The sequence below is a fragment of the Nelumbo nucifera genome, chromosome 4, assembly GCF_055504915.1.
Source record: "Nelumbo nucifera cultivar China Antique chromosome 4, China Antique-T2T, whole genome shotgun sequence".
Taxonomy (NCBI): domain Eukaryota; kingdom Viridiplantae; phylum Streptophyta; class Magnoliopsida; order Proteales; family Nelumbonaceae; genus Nelumbo; species Nelumbo nucifera.
The window spans coordinates 30,530,781-30,552,286 of NC_142652.1; the positions used below are offsets into that span (position 1 = coordinate 30,530,781).

General features: G+C 39.9%; 1 protein-coding gene across 1 annotated transcript in view; it reads right to left on the reverse strand.

The window, feature by feature from the left end:
- Positions 1-3,295: 3,295 nt before the first annotated feature.
- The window catches only part of LOC104587760 (peroxisome biogenesis protein 3-2-like), a 37,182-nt gene continuing 18,971 nt past the window's right edge, over positions 3,296-21,506 (reverse strand). The window contains exons 5-7 of the mRNA XM_010245482.3: positions 19,269-19,396; positions 18,422-18,646; positions 3,296-3,696 (exon numbers count right to left, since the gene is read on the reverse strand). Of these exons, the coding sequence (XP_010243784.1) occupies positions 3,441-3,696; positions 18,422-18,646; positions 19,269-19,396 (609 nt within the window). The 3' untranslated portion in view covers positions 3,296-3,440. The remainder of the gene's footprint in view (positions 3,697-18,421; positions 18,647-19,268; positions 19,397-21,506) is intronic.

Below are 21,506 nucleotides of genomic sequence, written 5' to 3' on the forward strand. Positions count from 1 at the left end.
CTTAATTACTCCCATAAGGCCATGCTTGGTTTGCTGCTTTGGGTGTTTGATAATAATGGATAAGAATGAATAGCATTAGAGTGTTTGATAATAAAATTCTTGCCATAAATCTCATTCTTTTATGAATGAAAAATCAGTCCATAGCATTAAAATTGAGGTTGACTGCAACATGAAAAATAATTATTTCCCATCTTGCTCATTTTCATTCTTTACAGAACTCTATGACAGCGGTCATAAACCACTCGCCTAGGTCTACAAAACCACTGCCATAAATGCTTAATGGCAGACTACCGTGGAACAGTGGAAACTTATGTAGACGGACAAGTCATCCACCGATAAGCATCTATGTCAATGGTTTTGGAGACCTAGTCCAGTGGTTTATGATCATTGAAACAGGTTTTTTTTTTTTTAAGGATGAAAATGAGCAATATAGGGCATTTGTCAGTTTGAAAAGATTTCATTTTTTTAAGAAAAAAAACATTTGTTTCATAGCAATATTTTCTCATTCTACCCATTTTTGCCCATTCTTGTTCATTTTAGAATTTCATCTTGGGTAAGAAAGAGAATTGAACCAAACATGACCTAATCTCATTGTAAAAATTTGGATATACAGTAAGGGTCCATTTGGTTCATGGGAATAGGGGTCTAGAATCGGAATTGGAATCCCTATTCCCATTAATAGTGGAATGGCATTCTCTCATCCCTCTCTCCCTCCCTTGGGAATGAAATTCCAATCCAACTTATTTCAATTCACATTCTAATTCCTATTTGAATCAAACAAACTATGAGAATAGATCATTCAATTTGGATTTTCATTTCCAATTCTGATTCCAACAGCAAACCAAACGAACCTATGTCTTGTATTATAAATATTAATAGGGTTGTTTTCTAATGAATTAAAAATATTATTTTGAGTCTTAGTTAATGAAAAAAACCATCTTAATTGTTTCCAATAAAATCTCTATCTCCATGTGTTTCCAACAACAGCTGACAAGGCAAATCTTGTTTGTCTGGTCCTTTAAGAACCGGCTATGCCGTTATCCTTGACTCTGTCTTTTCTATGTCTATAGGCATTACCATTTAATCCTTTTCTGTACAATAAAGATCAAAGAAAAGGTGCAACTTCAAAAGCACTAGGTGCAACTAGTCAACACGAGCTGCTGCATACAATGCATTTTATTTTATTCTTCTTTCTTTAATGCCGTGAGCCCGTGACAAAAAGTGGTTTAGGCAATTTATTTGTTTTTGCCTCGAGATGTATAGAAAGATTCCATAATTTACCCTTTATGGGGACAAGTTTGGTAGACGAATCCTGTACCATAAGCGTAGCCAGAAGCTAGCTTAGAAACAGCTAAAAAGGCTTCACATGTTGTGAAAACGTAGTCATTTTAAGAGTTCGTCAATTTGAATTGGTTTTGTTACTGTGAGTTCCACAAATAAAACAAAATCAGCTGGTTTGAAAATAAATTGGCTAGATCTTAAAAGAAAATTACATTAAACAAAAAGATAGGGGTTCTGTTCTTGGGTACTATTTTTTTATTTTATTTTTAATTTCCACAACTGAAACTAAGAATATGTTCTTGAATTTCTGGTTTAATGGACATGTTTTCATTTTGTTATTTAAGTAGCATTTTATTACATGATTTTTTTTTCTTGTTACCGGTTCCAAAATAAATCAAAACCATTTAATTTGAAAACAAATTGTTTCTCAAAACAAAAATACACATGCATACATACATACATACATACATACATACAACATATTCGCTCCTACCACCTCTTGATATTTTTAAATGGGTTGAAATATGATACCGGAAAGACATCATATATATCTGAAAAACTTATGACCAAGTAATAATTGGTATCATAATATATTAACCAATCAGATGGAATTTATCAAAATTCTTGGATGGATTTTGATTGGTCAAAGCTCTAGGGTACCACGTTTTTTTTACATCATAGATTTTTCCTTTATAAATATAAAGTTCTTAAATTTTAAACCCTAAATCCCCTAAATTTAAACACTAAATTTTAGCTGAAAATTGCATTTGGTCGGACACAATTCCTCCGACCAGGTAGGAGCCAATAATTCTTGTAATAAAACGATCTTTGGATTCCGGAGACTGCGAACCCTTTGACTTGAATCCAAATTGCAAGTTAGACAGTTTAGACTGTAGTGTTCTTTCTGTAAATAACATAAAAATATAGGTCACTTCCCAAGTGGGACTCACTTTAGGTTGGTGGGTTCTATACTCCGAGATCTTGCTAGTTATGGGGGCCCTGGCAGAATCCACTTTCCAGACCCAAGATGCTTCCTGCGTTGGGCCAATTTATTAAGAGATAGGAGCTATCTTTCTCTTTGTGTTTTTCTTTATAGCCTAATCCAAGGTATGTTTAATGGGCCTGTCAGGGTCTCCATTTGTTCTAGGCATAGTTTTTAATTTCGGTTTCGGATTTGGTAGGTGAAACAAAATTAAGGAAAATTTAGGTAGTTCAGAATCTTTTCCAAAATTTCGGGATTTTGTTACATATTTTGCCCCAAATTTTGGTTTCTTGTCAAAATTGATAAAATAAATCGTGTAAATCACTATCATCATCATCTAAGCCTTGTCAGTTGTGTCAATCATCTGGGTTGGCTACATGAATCCTGTTTCTCCATTCCATTCGGTTCACTACCAAAATAAATAAATAGGGAATACCTATGATATTGAAAAAACATGATACCAGAAGAGCTTTCACCAATCAAAACATCCCTGTAAATTTTGATGAATATCACCTGATTAGTAACCTCTTTTATGATACAGGTTGTAAGTTTTTTTTGGTATCATATCTGCCCTGTATTATAGTCCAATGCAAATAAATATAACATAAAAGAATATAAAATATTAATAAAATAATAAAAAACTATAAAAAATCTCAGTTTTCATCTTTGCATCCTCTGAATGTTTTTGTTTCTTGCAACCGGATTAGGGGAAGATCTGCCATAAGGCCCATAACTTTAGAAAGATCAAAGATCCAAAGATAAATCACTAAACAGGTGCTCTTTCAGATGGGACCATCCATTGGGAGGTTCTGTTGCTTGAGTGTGTAAGACATGGCAAATTATGGGTCTCATAAAGCAACTGAGTGTCAATGACCCTAAAGGCCCAGGCTTACAAACATGTGTTTTCTTTCAGATAATCTTTGCAATATCTGCTGATATTTTGGATTTTGCATAAGCCATGCAATCAAATATTAATCAACTGATTTTAGGGAAAATTCAGACGGTATCTCTATTGGCAATTTTCTAACAAAATTAAGGGTAGAAATCTGCATTTTTCTTTTATTTTTCTCCCCCAAATAGGAAAATCAATTTTCCCATCCAAAAGTTCAACATGAAATCACATATGTTCTTTTGCTGTATTTTCTTATTTCTATATTCCGTCTTTCCTGTTCATGGTTTACAAGGATGGCATATTTGCATAGAGAAGAGTATAGAAAAGTTCAACATCGGGCAAGTTCCGAATGGTTTGAATAAACTTGTTATTGCTCGGTTCCTCAAGTAGTGGTCGACCCATCTGTGCAACTCGTGGCAAAAGCTTGGCCAGAGGGATTCCTGATGGAAGATTGCCCCCACTGAACTGGATCATAATGTCCTCCATCAGCGTGTCCACCACTGCTCTCAATGATATCTTCACTACATTCCCAAAATCAGAACTGCGACAAGATAGCACAATAAACTTTATCAATTGGTGGATATATGCATTGAATATGCAGAAATGATAATGCAGGAAGAAAAAAGTCAAAAAATGGAATTCTTTTAAAAATTCTGTGTTTTGTATTCTTAGATGGTAGAGGCATTTGGGCAAACTTTGCATGCTGTCCATGGAGTCCAATTTTATAATTTGAGTTTTCTACTCATAGTCGAGTTGAGTTTGAAATTTTATATTGATTGGTTAAGAAGATAAAAGAGTTACTGGATTTTAATGAAAGTGGTAATTCTTTCTTTTTGTGGACAAATAACAGTATGCATTTCATTCAAGAAAATCAAATGGGATCACCGGATCAGGTTGGCCCAGCTTTTTCACATACACAAGTACCTACATATATACATACATATGTACATATAAGATGCATGCATATAATACAAATATATATATATATATATATGTGGATGCATGCATGCACACAGCACTTGCTGTGCCAATGATCCAGTAGTTGAGATGGTCACTTAGCATCACCCCAAACAAGGAGGCACAGGATCAAACCCATGGAACTGTAGGCTCTCCTTCCTACAGCCAGTGGCCCTCACGTACACCCTGCTGTCCCCACCCGACTCCACCACTAACTGTGAGTCGGGATGCCCAAGGCCTCAACCAGTCTTTTAAAAACACAAGGCGCAAAAAAAGCCCAAGGAATTTTGCACCCAAGGCGCACTAGGCAAGGAGTGCATCTTTCCAAAGTAAGGCACCCAAGGTGCACCCGACTCCACTAACTGTGAGTCGGGTTGCCCAAGGCCTCAATCAGTATTTTAAAAACACAAGGCGCAAAAAAAAGCCCAAGGGGAAATTTGCACCCAAGGCACACGAGGCAAGGAGTGCATCTTTTCAAAGCAAGGCACAAAAATACAAAAACAAATGCCAAATATATATATATATATATATTAAACATAATATTAATAAAATATAAACATAACACGTAAAGTGTATTCAAATGAAAATCTAAAAATGAAATCAAACATATAAAACATTTTCAAGGATGTAAAACCCACAATTTCTTTATTTTTCCTCAATTGTGTTACTTCAAATGGCTAATGTGATGTAAAACATCTTGCATTCTTAGTTCTACGAGCCACCTTTGTACCAAGCCCCTCGAGGCAAGCCTGAACAAATCCATGTTAGTCTTAAATTCTTAATCCTTGTACAAAAAAATGTTTTATAATTTTAATTGCCTTTTAAGAAGATATTTTACTAAGATGAATGAATGAACATTAGCAAATAGGAGGTTCTCGAAGCTTCGGTGAGTGAGAAAATGTTTTAGTGTAAGGATTAAGAATTTAAGTTCCTAACATGGACTTGTTTGAACTTGTCTCGAGGGGCTTGGTTGGGGGTATGAGGGCTCCACCCCTGGCCCAGCCGTTAGGTTCATAAAAAGAACAAAAAGCACAAAAAATAAAAAAAGGCACTAGCCTGGGCTGAAGCGCAAGGCGCACCAGGCACAGCACATGCACCTTTTGAAAGTGTTGTGCCTAGGGCCTAGGTGAGGCACATACTTTAAAATGCACCTCGCCTGAGCGCCCAGGCGTGCCTTAGGCATCTTTTAAATTACTGGCCTCAACCTCAATCCAATACCAAAGTGCAGTTCTTACTTTTCAACCCTAGACCTTAACCTGACCTTCAACCAAACCCAACTTCCTTGGGTGCTAATCTGACCCAAGTTGCATACAAGGATGTTGAAATTGACCCCTGGAGCTGGGCATTTAGTGGTGCAACTTGTGTTGGCCTGAGTTAAACATTTTACACTACTTGGGGCTCGGCCTTTGGGCTGGGCCCATTCAAAATTTGGCGAAAGCCTAACCTAAGCCCACCCAAGTTGCAGCCCTATTGGCATTCCCCATACAAAACACTCTATTCACCCCCCAACTTACAACATCTTCCAAGGTATTTGCAGACCAAGGGACTACTAATCTGAATGAACAATTCAGATTATGTCCTAATATATGCACTTGTCTTCTGTTAGAAGAAAAACAGCCTTTTGAAATGAAAGGACTGTTTAAAATATTGCAGAGAATCGATTGAAAGTAGCAGAAATCAAGTTTCAAGAAGAGAGAAGAGGAAGAAGAAGGTGGTGGCAATAAGGGTTCAGAGAGAGATTTCGAAGATAATCTCCTCTTACACCCCTAATCCCATTTCATTAACTTAAACTTTAGTAATTTACAGAGAAGCCCCTAGTTGGGCAGAAAATTAAAAAACATAAGAGAAATAAAGGCCCAAATTAAGGCCCATTACAACAAAGAACATAAAAGGCGAAAAAGGACAAACATCCTATGGGCCATTTAGCCCGTCTTCTCTACACTCCCCCTCAAGCTGAGCATAGATGTCAATCATGCCAAGCTTGCCAGTATCATGCTGAAGTTTAGCCTTGGGAATGCCCTTGGTGAGGAAATCAGCTAACTGTCCTTCAGAAGTGATGAAAGGTAGACACACTTCTCTAGAAGCCACTCTTTCTCGAATGAAGTGTCTGTCAACTTCAATATGCTTGGTTCTATCATGTTGCACTGGATTGTGAGCAATGTTGATGATAGCCTGATTATCACAGTATAACATCAATGGCTTATCATGCTCAATACCCAGTTCCTCCATCAAGGACCGAAGCCACAGCAGTTCAGGAACTCCATGAGCCATGGCTCTGTATTTAGCTTTGGCTAAAGATCTGGCAACAACTAATTGTTTCTTGCTTCTCCAAGAGACAATATTACCAGCCACCAAGCTACAGTATCCAGAAGTAGATCTTCTGTCATCAATATTTCCGGCCCAATCAGCATCCATGTAGGCTTCAAGTTTCATATGACCATGCTTAGCAAATAGAATTCCCTTTCCAGGAGAACCCTTCAAGTAACACAGAATTCGCTCTACTACTGCCATGTGAGTGTCCCTGGGAGCATGCATGAACTGACTAATGCAACTGACAGCATATGCAATGTCTGGATGAGTCATGCATAGATGGAGAAGTTTCCCAAGTAACCTATAGAAGACTCCCTTATCTTTCAACAATACTCCATCTGAGGCAGAGAGTTTATGACTCATATCAATAGGAGTAGCAATTGGTCTAGCACCCATCTTCCCTGTTTCAGAGAGCAAGTCAAGTACATACTTTCGTTGAGAGATAAAGATCCCATCCTTAGATTGAGCAACTTCTATGCCAAGAAAGTATCTCAATTCCCCCAGATCTTTGATCTCAAACTCTGTATGAAGGAAATATTTAATATCATTTATCCTTGATACATCATTACCAATCACAACAATATCATCAACATACACAATCAGATAAACTGCCAAAGATCCTCTCCTCTTCACAAAGAGGGTATGATCAGACTGAGTCTATACATAACCAAAGTTAACAAGGGCAGCCCTAAACCTTTCAAACCATGCCCTAGGGGACTGTTTAAGTCCATAAAGAGAATTCTTCAGCCTATAGACTTTCCCTTTCATATTTGTTTCATACATCCCTGGAGGAAGAGACATATAGACTTCCTCATGTAACTCTCCATTCAGAAATGCATTCTTTACATCCAGCTAGTAAAGTGGCCAGTCTGAGTGTGCAATCAGAGATAACAGAACTATCACAGAAGTCATCTTGGCAACAAGAGCAAAGGTCTCCAGATAGTCAATCCCATATGTCTGTGCATAACCTTTTGCAACCAGCCTAGCCTTGTACCTTTCAATGGTGCCATCAACATGATATTTGATGGTAAAAACCCACTAAAAGCCTACTGGTTCCTTTCCTTCAGGTAAATCAACTACTTCCCAAGTGCCATTCTTGTGCAGGGCATCAGTTTTTGTTCTCAATGCATCCCTCCATTCTGGAATAGTAAGAACTTCTGACATAGACCTAGGTATTGGGTTAGAAGCAACAAAAGAAAGATAGCCAAAATATGAAGGAGAGAGCAAACTATAAGAAAGGTGTTTGGAAATGCAATGTGCAATACACTTCATTTTTCCTTTCCTGATAGCAATAGGGATATCAAGGTCTAGAAAGGGTGGTTCCAAAGGGGTTGTATCAGTACCTGTTGTCTCTTTTGTGGTTGGAAGAGCAAGAGGCTCATGTGGTGTAGGGGAAACAATCCGCTCACTTCTAGTTCTCTGCCGGTTGGTACAACCTGGGATTAAAAAGAGGACAAGGAAGTAATGGAGGAGGGAGAGGAACACTGGAATGAGAATAAGATGACTGATCCTCCCTTGACTCATTTGAAGGAGGAGTTTCAAAAGAAGACTCAACTGCGACAGGAAGGGGGAGAACAAACAACTGTGACAAATTCTCCCCCTTTGGACAATGCCTCTCCTGAGAAGAATCATAAAAAGAAGAAAGCTCATCAAAGGTGACATCCATTGAGATATACTAAGTTCCCGTCTTTGGATCAAAACAACAATAACCCTTTTGTGTGGGGGAATAATCAAGGAAAATACACTTGTGTGCTTTTGATTCAAATTTATGTCTTTGGACACTTGGGATATGTACACAACAAGTGCAACCAAAGACATGGAATGCAGTAGGAAAAAGATCCTTGCCCGAATGAAAAAGACTGAAGGGAGACTTAAACCCCAAAACCCTAGATGGCATACGTTTGATTAGGTAGGTTGCAGTGAGAGCAGCATCACCCCAAAATTTTGTAGGGACATGTGAGGCAAACAGGATACTTCTTGCAACTTCAACAATATGCCGATTTTGTCTTTCAACAACTCCATTCTGTTTTGGGGTCCTAACACAGGAGCTTTGGTGAATAACCCCCAAATCAGTGAGATAACAGGTTAGGTTTTTCTCAAAATATTCTTTTGCATTGTCGGATCTGAAAATTTTAATTCTGGTATCAAACTGGGTTAGAACAAATTCATGGAATCGCCTCACAAGTCTGGGAACTTCATCACGGGACTTCATAAAAAATATCCAAGTGAATCGTGAAAAATCATCAATGAACAAGATAAAATATTTGTAGCCACCCATAGAAGGTAAGTGGTAAGGCCCCCACACATCAGAGTGCACAATATGGAATGAAGAAGAAGATCTTTTATTACTCAAAGGATAACTGCTTCTACAATGTTTTGACAACTCACAAGACTCACAATGAAGACTGGACAAATTAATTCCCTTAAATAGTTCTGGGAATAAATGACTTAATGCAGAAAAAGAAAGATGACCCAAATGAAAATGACATAGCATGACTCGACTGACAGACTCTGAAGATGTAGATCCAAAAGCAGCTTTTTCAGGTTGTCCATGGCTCTATCCAGGAGTGTCCAGCAAATATATTCCATTTGCCTCATAGCCACTCCCAATCACTTTCTAAGACTCCAGATCCTGAAAAACACAGTAGGAAGGAAAAAAAGGTTACACAACAGTTCAAAAACTTGGTTAGGCTTCTTACAGATAACAAATTTGTATTTAGTTTGGGTACATGAGCAGAAGGAAGTACCAAGGAATCTGTAGCCTTGATGGTTCCCTTGCCGGAGATGGAAGCAAGAGAGCCATCGGCTAGGGTGATTTTGTCATGGTCAGGAAGTAAATCATAAGAAACAAACAAAGTGGAAAGGCTGGTCATATGATCAGAAGCACCAGAATCAATAATCCAAGGGATCCTACGATTACCTGAGATAGTTGCATGATTGGCAGAAGCCCGTATACCTAAATGAGCAAATGCAGAAGAGGTTGAATTTCCTGGAGGGTTGGAAGAAGAGGCCACACCCTCTAGGTGATTGATCATCCTTCCAAACTTCTCATACTCTACCTTCATAGCTGCTAACTACTCACTAGCAGTCTTCTCTTCAGTTAAACATTTGTCACTATCTGGACCAGCAACAATATTGGCACTCTCTGCCTTCATATTATCAAACTTCTTTTGAAAACGAAGAGGAAGAAGCTTCGGATGCAATTTCCATCACTTGTCTTCGGTGTGTTTTGATTTCTTACAGTACTCACAAACAATTTCTTTCTTCCCTGAGCCAACTAGATTTCCTATAACTCCCTTAGGTTTCACTCCCATATTAGCAAAGTGATCATTTAGACCAGCCCCTTGAACCTGGATTAGTCTCCTGCTTTCTTCACTACTTACCAAGGCATAGGCTTGAGACAGTGAAACACTATTCTTGGATAAGATATTCTGCTTTGTGATGTCATATTCTGAATTCAGCCCTGTCAAAAACTCAAATACCCTGTTTCTCTCAACAAGTTTCCTGTATGTCTCGGCATCATTAGTGGTTTCCTAGGCTACAGCTTCTATCAAATCAACTTCTTGCCATAGAGACTTCAGTATTGAGAAATAAACAGCTAAAGGTTTCTCCCCCTGTCTCAAATTCTTCACATCACTCCTCAGCTTATATGCTCTAGCTACATTTAATTTTTGGGAATAGGTTTCAGCAACACTATCCCAAATTTCCTTTGCTGAATTCATCCCACAAATAGTATTGACTAAGCTGAGGTTGCATTGAATTCACAAGCCATCCAATTATAGTATAATTTTCTTGCATCCATTTTTCATAGGATGGGTCATCTTCCGGGGGAGCCTTTTTGCTCCCGGAGATAAAAACCCCATTTGCCTCTGTTAGCGTAGGCAAACATGTGCTCTTAACTTAAGTAAGGGCACACAGGTCTTTTCAGTCATGTTTTAATAATAATATAAATACTTACTGGCCGATTGGGAGAAGTCAAGTTGACTCTTTCAGTTCGAACCAGAATTCTCTCTTTCTCTCTTTCTTTATCACTTTTTCTTCTTCCACATAACTGAACTCAGTCAGGTCGAACTCTAAGGCAGACCTGAATTATAACATGGTATCAGAGCTAGGTTAAATCTGCCTAGATTTCTGCTTGCCTAGGGTTCATTCTCTGCGCACCCTATCTAGGGTTTTCCTCTTTTTTTCTGTGTTCGATTGGAGATAAGGGAAAGGGCTAAAAAGGAGTGATCGCCCTCTTCCCTTGGGGGTCTCTATGCCTCCAGTCAGGTCGTATGTGGTCGGTTGCTGTGATTTCTGAGATCGCCCTCTCCTAGTAGAGGAAGAATAGAGGGCCGAATTGTGTGGGTAGTGGCTGTTGTGTGTGAAGCGGCTGTTGTGTGTGGACTGCTCTCCTGCTCACATGGGTGTTACTTCAGCGATAAGGTAAGAGATTTCAGTGCATGATATCTGTTATGGACTAAATAGGAGATGTGTTTCAGACCATTTGCTAGGGTTTCGGCCAATAAGTGCTAGGGTTTATGTTGGTTTCTTTGTGCATTTTGAAGGAAGAGATATGATCATATAGTGGTGAGATTTCAGGTAGTTGTAGGAGTAGGGTTTGTGGTGTGAGCACACTTTTCAGCAACAACAAGTGCTGAAATCAGTGTGACAGGTGTGATCTAGGGTTTGTGGTGTAAAGAGCACACATTCCAGCAACAATTAGTGCTGCAATCAGTGTGACAGGTGTGACCTAGTGGTGTGTAGTGTGCAGATCTCAGTTATAATAGAATTCAGCAAGTGTGCAGAATTGATGATAACATAATGGGAGACAATAATGATTATAAACCTAGTGTGATGGTGCCTACAGACTACCTGAATGTTCAGATGACCTCCATTAAGTTAAATGGAGAGAATTATGTGCCTTGGGCTAAATCCGTTGAAGTCTTTCTGAAGGCAAAGAAGAAGGTAAAACACATCAGAGAGGAGAAACCCTCCTCTGACTCTCACGAGTATGAAGACTGGGAGCAAGAGGACGCTCAGATCATCACATGGTTGTGGAACAGTATGGAACCTAGGATTAGTGTGAACTTCATGTTCCTTGATACTGCCAAAGATGTGTGGGACCATGCGAAGAAATTGTATTCGGGGCAGGACAATACAACCAGAGTTTATCAGCTTTATCAAGAGTACTTTAATCTGCAACAGGGCAATCAGAGTCTTGAGGAGTACTATACCAACATGAGGAACATACGTAATGAGTTGAATGTCTATCATCCTCTCACTTCTGATGTCAAGATTCAGCAACAACAGAGAGAGCAGTTTGATGTGACTAGATTTTTGGTGGGACTAAAGTCTGAATATGTTAGTACGGGCTCAGATATTAGGGGGATCAGCTCTTCCGTCCCTAGATGAGGTATTTGCTCGACTTTGGAGGATTTCTATCGGATCTACTGAGAACTCTAATATCTCAGATAGATATGCCTTTGCTACATCGAGAGGCCGTGGTGGTAGAGGTGGAGATTGGGGAGCTCAGTCAGGCCGTGGTGGTGGTAGGGGTTCTGCATATGGCCGAAGTGGCAATGGTGGGTCTACTTATAATCGTGGTGGTGGTCGTACTGGGAGCAAAGATTCAGGGGGAGCCCGTGGTAGAGGACGTAGCTCAGGCCCGAGGAAGTGCACTCATTGTGGTATGGATGGACATACCATCAACTATTGTTATGATTTACATGGTCCTCCCTCAACCTGGGCCAATCATGCCGTGACTGGTGACTCAAGTTCCAACTTTAGACAGGAGAATCATTCATCTGACCAGTTGCCTCCTACATCCACAGATGGTCCCATGAAGGAGATGGTGAGTGTTCCCTGTGATGAATATGAGAGGTTTATCCAATCACAGCAGAACACGACGACTTTTGCTCACTCAGGTATGGCTTGTCTGGCATCTACACCCAATCCCTGGATCATTGACTCTGGAGCCTCCGATTACATGATTGGAACTCCAGGTGTGTTTTCCTCCTTATCTCATTGCTCAACATCACAATCTGTCACCCTTGCTAATGGTTCCACATCCTCAATTTGTGGTGTTGGTAATGTTGACCTAGATCCTGTATCCCTCTCATCAGTTCTGTATGTTCCTAAATTGCCTTTTAACCTTATGTCTGTTAGTAAGCTAACCAAATCACTTAACTGTTCCATTACCTTTTATCCTTCTATGTGTGTCTTTCAGGATCTCAAGACGGGGATGAAGATTGGTGGAGGGCATGAAGCAGGTGGACTGTATTATCTTGACGGTGGTGGTGGTAGAACTTCAACAACTCTCCAGTCATCTCTTTCTCCTCTCCAGTGGCACTGCCAATTTGGTCATCCGTCGCTCAAAGTCTTGAAGTCCTTGGTTCCGTCCTTGAGTCAGCTTTCTGTTTTGGATTGTGAGTCATGTCGGTTTGGGAAACACCATCGTGTTCCCTTTAGTTCTAGGGTTGATAACTGTGTGTCGAGTCCTTTTTCTTTAGTTCATTCAGATGTTTGGGGTCCTTATAAAGTAACGCCATATAATAGATACAGATATTTTGTCATTTTTGTGGATGATTTTTCAATGATGACGTGGCTCTATTTAATGAAAGAAAGAAGTGAATTGTTTACCATTTTTCAAAAATTTTATGCTGAAATTCGTAACCAATTTGGTACCCACATCAAAGTTTTTCGTTCTGATAATGACCGCGAATATTTATCCTCATCATTTTAGGAATACCTGGACCACCACAGCATTATACATCAGACCTCGTGTACCTACACCCCACAACAAAATGGGGTGGCTGAGAGAAAGAATCGCCATCTCCTTGAAACAGCAAGATCCCTGATGCATCACATGCATGTTCCCAAACCTTTTTGGAGTGATGCAGTGCTTACCTCTTAATTTCTGATTAATCGGATGCCCACGTTCATCCTTGATGGTCAGTCTCCGTTTCAGGTCTTGTTTCCCACTTTGTCTCCGTTCCCTCTTACGTCGAGAGTTTTTGGGTGTGTCTGTTTTGTCCATAATCTGGGTCCCGGGAATGACAAGTTTGATGCTCGTTCTCTCAAGTGCATCTTCCTTGGCTATTCTCGGACCCAGAAAGGGTATAGGTGTTACCATCCTGGTTCTCGACGATCCTTTGTGTGTGCTGATGTCAGTTTCTTTGAGTCTACTCCGTTCTTTTTGGGGTCTGGTGATGCTTCTTCCTCCTCAACACCTCCTCCTCTTCCACTTCCCGTTGTCGATCCTCCTCCCTTTGTTCCAGTCGTGACCAAATCCTTGCCTCCGGTGCCACCACCGGTTGAACACCCACCTATCCGTCATGTGTATACACATCGCTCACGTGCACCAGCTACTACTCCTCCGGCTACATCTCCGTCGACGGATCCGGCACCAGACCCCCACTTAGCAGCTGAGATTGATCTACCCATTGCTTTGCGGAAAGGTAAACGTACTTGCACCCTTCATCCCATTTCTAATTATGTTTCTCTTACTCACCTTTCCGCTTCCCATCACCAGTTTGTTACCTTGTTATCATTAGTTATTGTTCCTAAAGATGTCCAGGAAGCCCTTGCCTCTCCAGGGTGGTGTCGTGCCATGGAAGAAGAACTCTCAGCCCTTCATCATAATCATACTTGGGACCTCACTGCTCTTCCTCTTGGGAAGCAAGCTGTTGGTTGTAGGTTTATACGGTTAAGTATCTGCCTGATGGTAGTGTTGAACGCTTGAAAGCACGATTAGTTGCAAAAGGGTACTCCCAAACCTATGGCATTGACTACACAGAGACCTTCTCATCGGTTGCTAAGATAGGGTCAGTTCGTGTTGTGATCTCTCTTGCAGCCATGTATGAGTGGCCACTATATCAGCTTGATATCAAGAATGCCTTTTTGCATGGTGACTTACTTGAGGAGGTCTACATAGAGCAACCTCTAGGGTTTGTTGCTCAGGGGGAGGATGGTAAGGTGTGTAGACTAAGGAAGGCTATATATGGGCTTAAACAGTCTCCTCAAGCATGGTTTGGTGGTTCAGTGAGGTGGTAAAGAAGTTTGGCATGAAACAGTGCAAAGTTGACCATTCTGTATTTAGTCATGACTCTCCAGGAGGAAAAATACTGTTGGTGGTGTATGTAGATGATATTGTTATTACTAGGAATGATAACATTGGTATTGACAGGCTGAAGACTTATCTGCAGGATCACTTTCAGACAAAGGATCTGGGTAAACTGAAATACTTCTTGGGGATAGAGGTAGCGAGATCCAAGTGTGGGATTAACCTGTGCCAGAGGAAGTATGTGCTTGATTTGCTGGAAGAAACAGGCTTGTTGGGTGCCAAACCAGCTGAAACACCCATGGACACAAATACCAAGCTAAGTAGTGATATGGGTGAAGTATTTGAAGACCCTGGCAGATACTGACGACTTGTGGGCAAACTGAACTACCTAACTATTACCAGACCAGACATCTCATTTGCAGTTAGTGTGGTAAGCCAGTTCATGCAAAAACCTTTGATTCCTCATTGCAATGCGGTTTTGAGAATTGTGAAGTATCTAAAAGGGGCCCTGGGTTGCGGTCTGATATACAAGAGTGGGGGAAAACTTGAAATAGAAGGGTATTCTGATGCTGATTGGGCCGGTTCTATGTCTGATAGGCGGTCTACTACAGGCTATTGCACGTTTCTGGGAGGTAACCTGATGACATGGAAAAGTAAGAAGCAGACGGTTGTGGCAAGTAGCAGTGCAGAAGCAGAATATAGGGCTATGGCGCATACCGCTTGTGAATTAGTGTGGCAAAGGAACCTTCTACAGGTAGGGTACAACATTAACACTCCAATGAAGCTCTATTGTGATAATCAGGCTGTAGTTCATATCTCCTCTAATCCAGTGTTTCATGAAAGAACCAAGCACATTGAGGTTGACTGTCACTTTGTGAGGGAGAAGGTGCTGAATGGAGAGCTAGACACTACACATGTTAATACAAGAAATCAGTGGGCTGACTTATTTACAAAAGGCTTGAGTCGGGGAAGAGTGGACTACATATGTAACAAGCTGGGAGTATATGATATATACTCACCAGCTTGAGGGGGAGTGTTAGCGTAGGGGTATTTCTGTCTTTATACCTTGATTGATGTTGCTGATCTGTAATGTTGCGTTGAAACATGTGCTCTTAACTTAAGTAAGGGCACATAGGTCTTTTCAGTCATGTTTTAATAATAATATAAATACTTACTGGCCGACTGGGAGAAGTCAAGTTGACTCTTTCAGTTCGAACCAGAATTCTCTCTTTCTCTCTTTCTCTCTTTCTTTATCACTTTTTCTTCTTCTACATAACTGAACTCAGTCAGGCCGAACTCTAAGGCAGACCTGAATTATAACAGCCTCTACTGCAGATATGAATTTTTATTGATTGTGACCAAGCTAGATAATTAGTTCCATCTAGCTTGACTGTGCTCACAGCCAGTAGAGAGTCAACAGAGGCTCCCGGAACCTATCCAAATTTAGCAACATGCTTGTTTTCAACTTTTGAAGGGTCCATCTTAAAACAATTCAAAAATAACTTCTAATAACTTCGAATAACTTCGAATAACAATCAATGAAGACAGAAGAAAAATTGTGTTGTGAGTCAACCTCTATGCAGTCGTACCGGCTAACTGCGTCACACTTGGAACCCGTGAGAAACAAAGAAAACTCAGCCGCACATTGTAGACTCCACAAAACACCAAGCAACTTGAATTGATCTTCAAGATGAAGAATAAGAAGTCTTTCATCCACTGAGCGTCCAGGTCAAACTCCCTGTGGGGCCCGCAATCAAATTTCTCCAGAAAATTAGGGTTTCAGGCAACACACTTGAAACTATCAGGAGGATGACAAAACCAGTCCCCTTCTCTCTAGAAACTGGGCTGAAACAGGTTTCTTTAACTATTCATCCAAATCAGTTCTCCATACACACCGTGTATGGGAAAAAAGAGGTGAAAAAGAGAAGAAGAGCCTACTCTAATACCAAGAAGAAAAACAACCTTTTAAAATGAAAGGACCATTTACAATATTGCAGAGAATCGATTGAAAGTAGTAGAGATCAGGTTTCAAGAAGAGAGGAGAGGAAGAAGAAGGTGAAGGCAATAAGGGTTCAGAGAGAGATTTCGAACATAATCTCCTCTTACACCCCTAATCCCATTTCATTAACTTAAGCTTTAGTAATTTACAGAGAGGCCCCTGGTTGGGCAGAAAATTAAAAAACATAACATAAGAGAAATTAAGGCCCATTACAGCAAAGAACATAAAAGGATAAAAAGGACAAACATCCTATGGGCCATTCGGCCCATCTTCTCTACATTGTTCCTCCATGGTATGTCATCTTGTCTCATCAAACTTAAAAGAACTTGGCAATCCCCTTCAATGCTAACTTCAAAATCTTGATACGATATGCCCCACATATCATATTGTATCTTTTAAGTGTCGACAAACCTATTTTATAGGAGTTTTTAGAAATCATGTTTTAATAAATATAAAGTATATAAAAGAATACTACTCTATGCAATTTTGAAAATAAAATAAATAAAAGCGGTTTAAAGTATCCATACACCCCTTTTGCCATATTGGGGTGTTTTGATATTTTGAACCTTGGCCTATTTGCCACAACTTAAAGGTAAAAAATTATAACAAGTGAAGTTACAAGTCGATTCATGACCCTAGTAATCCCCATTCCAAATTTTCCTTTACAACCCGTGTTTTAGTTTAGCCATTGGCCAAGCAATTTGCCCTTCTAGGTACTTGAATGAGTTTTCAAATAGTGTGCTTGACCACCAATAGCCTCAAACACGAAGGGATTCCCCAGATGCCTTTATCTAAGAAATTATTGTTGGAAACCTCCCTTCATGTGTAGATCACTCCACCCACTCCGTCCGCCAATACTTGGATTAAAGCAAGTAACTCTGCCTATAGAAAATTGCCTTGCCCTATTGGACCTAATGAACTAAGAAGGATATTACTGTTGCAATATCTAATCACCCCTCTACACCTGAGGCCCCTGGATTGCCAAGACTATCAATTGAAATTAAATTTCAACCTTCCCATACCAGGTATTTCCCATTTTTCATTTCTTTGTTGCCTTTGCTTTGATATCCTGCTACAATTTGCCAATCACCTTGGCAATTTATTTATGGTCACTCCTTAAATTCATTGCACACCAAATACTTTATCTTTAAAGATTCTTGTGTTCCTTTCCCCCCATAAACCCAACAACACAGCCGCATGCGTACACTGCCATAGTATCTCCTGTCTTCTTGTGTGGCATTCTCATATGTTTGTAGTAAACCAATCCTTGACATTAGCTGGGACAACCCAATCACTTTTAAGGATAGAGAAGTGGTTTCAAAGCTTAGTATACTGGCAATTCAAGAGAAGAATGGTTAGTGTTTTTTCTCCAATCCTCAAACAAGAATGCACACAAGGGGAAAGACACCATGTTTTTCATTCACTTCTCAATATCATCAGTAATAGCACTTTTAAATTCATCACATGCCAACAGCCGTAGTTCTATAATTATTTTTCTCCTAGATCTAGTAGAATTGGCCACCCCAATAGTGAAAGAAATAGAAGACTTTTTGAAGATAAGGAAAGGAACAAACCTGAACTTTTTATGGCTAAACTCCAACACTAACTAATCTCTTAGTCCTAAAATCATCCCTAAAGCCTATTGTAGCTAACTAAAACATTCTAGACTCACCCTTGGAGTAATAGACATCCTACATCAATTGGTACCAAAACAGTAGACTTTGCATCAAACGTTATACCAGCAAAAGGCCATTACCCAATGTTAGTTTTAACTATCTGAGATCTTGGGAGGGGTAGACTGGGTGTGGTCCTATCCTTTGGCACTTTTCACACAAAGTGAATGTGTTCTCACAAGCACAAGATTTTACCATTACGCCACGTAATGGCCCCTATCAAATGTTACACTAGAAATGGGATGAAATTAGATGTTTAGCATCTGCCTGACATGTTACTAACCTCAATAGTACAGCACGTGTCTCTGTCATGAGTTGGTCAAGTTTGCTAATATCAGGAAGCGCTTCATTGGAAGATGTGGCACTTTGGTGCTTGTACGATAAAGCATTTTCAGGTACCAAATAGGTCACCCAGTGATTAGGGCCATTCATGTTCATAAACATGTCCAGTATCTGCATGATGGTTTCATGAAGTAGTGAACTGTTGAAGGGATGCCTTAGCTGTTCCCTGCACATGGATGATTGGAAATTTAAGTAAATTATCTAGCAAAAACTCCAAAGATTTGAAAGAAAATAATGATACAATGACATTTTAGTAAAAAAATATGCAATGCCCTATCAGATTCTCTAGGGTTATATGGTACATGTGCTCCTCCCACCCCACACCCCCAAGGACTAAGAAGTAAGGAATGTTACTTCTACAGACTCTAGCTAGTGTCTGATTTCAGTTGTAAAAGTCATGTTGGAAGTACATCAAAACCCAGAGTAGAGAACCTGCACCAACCGATGTTTTAAAACATGGAGGCATGATGCGAGGCATTCCACTACCTAGAAGCATGAGACGTAGTTCAGAACATAAGAGGCATAAGCTTCCTGAACACAAGGAGGCGTCCTTGAGAGGAGGGTGGAGGAGGAAGAGGAGGGAGGATCTCACTTTTCTTTATTTTCAATAAAAATCTTTTATATTAAGAAGAATGAAGATGCATAATACTAGCTGAAAGGGGGGTCTTGCACCTGAGGCATACACCTCGGAGGTATCAATGCCTCTGGCATACACCTCAGGGCATTTTGGGGGGCACTCCAGGCATATGCCTCCCACACCTTTTAAAACACTGGTATTAACAACTCACTCTTTGAGAACTTCTGCTGCTGCCATCTGCATATTTTGAATCAATGTGGTTATGCTATAACTGGAGAGAAAATCGGCACTTTCCAGAAACTCTTGCTGACCATGCCTCTGAAATTTGTCCACTTCTTCCTGCACAGGTGGGTAAAACAGTCTTAAAACATGTCTCAGAACAATTTTTCCCTTACAGATGTAGGAATTATTCTTAATTAGTAATACATAAAATGATTATTGATCAATATACATAGGGCGTATATGGTTGCAATGATCTAGCAACCTCATAACTGACCATGTTTAGCCTAGGAAAATGCCTACACCAAAAACCAGCATGGATAGGAATGTGCTTACTACTTTCAGATATTGGGTCAGTCCACTCCAATCATGCCATACATGGGATATATATAGACTTGTGATTACTACACCGTTTTAGTGATTTTTTGCCTTCAGCAACAATGTGCTTACTACTTTGTTTAGCACTGCTGGCTTAACATACCAGTGGAGGATTCTGTCTAACTTTTAACCCTAGTAGTCATCTCACTATCATTCAAATTTGAAAATTCTTTGATTACCAAATCTTTTAGGGTTCTTTGATTAACCTTAAAAAAGCGCTTTAGATCTCCTAACTTCTAATTTGAAACAAACCCAATCCCTTGCCCCCACAATCCAAATACATTCCTCTTGTATACTGAAACCTAACGCACCCTAAACTGTAGTTGTTGCTCACTTTTCCTAGCAGTGTAACATTAGATCCTCAACCCATTCTCTTCTAAGCCACTCTCCTACTTTGCAATCTGGAGCACAAACAGTAACCTGTTTTCCATCCAAGTTGAGCTCCTCGCTTGCTTTGCAGTTTTCACCAAGCAATACAGTTGCTGGAAGTGTCCAGACACTTTGCATCTAAGGAGTGTTAGACACCTTGACATGGCATGACACTGTGCAACACTGCAGGGCACTGCTTGACATATATCATGTCTGCATGTTCATTAGAATTGGCATGGTAAAACTACTATAGACATGTCATCTGTCTCAGGCACAGAACACTAAGGTGTCCTGTTATATCATATCAACACTTCAGTTTTATGCAACTGATATACTGTATCATTTTGTTTTCCATATTTACTAAGGTTTACAGAAAAGATCAAACAAACAAAAAATGGGTTTTTGAAGAGGGTTCCAAATAGAGAAGAGGTTTTTTAGAGTGGCATAAGAGTAGCATCATGTACCACAATTGTTTTATAATTCTTTGCTTTTATTTGTCGGCTGAGTAGGGGTATTTCTGTCTTTTCCTCATATTGAATTGTGTTGTCAGTTTAGTTTTATTTTAAGTTACATGTCCCATACTTAAGTAGGAGCATAATAGAAGGCTGCGGCAGCCCTAGTCTGGTGTTCCCAGGACTGCTGTCACCATGAGTGACAGCCCTAGTGGTTGTGTGGTGGTGTGTATGGTGGTTCGAACCCTCTACTGAGCAGTTTCAAGAGGGGTTTCTCTAATTGGTTGACAGAATTGGTGCTAGTAGAAATTGTGACTCTTTTTTTGTGATGAAGATGGCTGAATGTACCTGAATGGTATCCCATACGTATTCTCATGGTGGTTGGATGAGAAAGTGTCGTAGGGTGGTGAGTGGACTGCTGTAATGTTCAAATAACAGCAGTAATCTTTTTTTTGGGGGGTGATAATTAAATATTAGGAAAGGTACTGATAATTTCTTGAGTAGAGAACATGATGGCAACAACTGGAGATGTTAGTGGTGAACAGAAATCTAGTGTGATGATTCCCCCAGGATTATCTAAGTGTGCAGATAGCATCAATTAAACTCAATGGTGAAAATTATCTGTCGTGGGCCAAGTCAGTGGAGGTTTTTCTAAGGGTAAGAAGAAAGTGAAACATGTGAAGGAGGAGAAACCATTGGCTGAATCCCTAGGGTTTAGTAATTGGGAGCGAGAAGATGCTCAAATTATGACATGGTTATGGAATAGTATAGAACCCAAAGATAAGTGTATACTTTATGTTCTCAGATACAGCCAAGGAAATATGGGATCATGCTAAGAAACTTTACTCTGGACAGGACAATACTACAAGAGTATATCAGCTCTATCAGCCAAGGGTTATTCTCAGTTATATGGAGTGGACTATGTACCTTCTCTCCTATTGCTAAGATTGGTACTTCGTGTCTTGATCTTATTAGCAGTTATGTATGACTGGCCACTATTTCAGCTTGACATTAAAAATGCATTCCTCCAT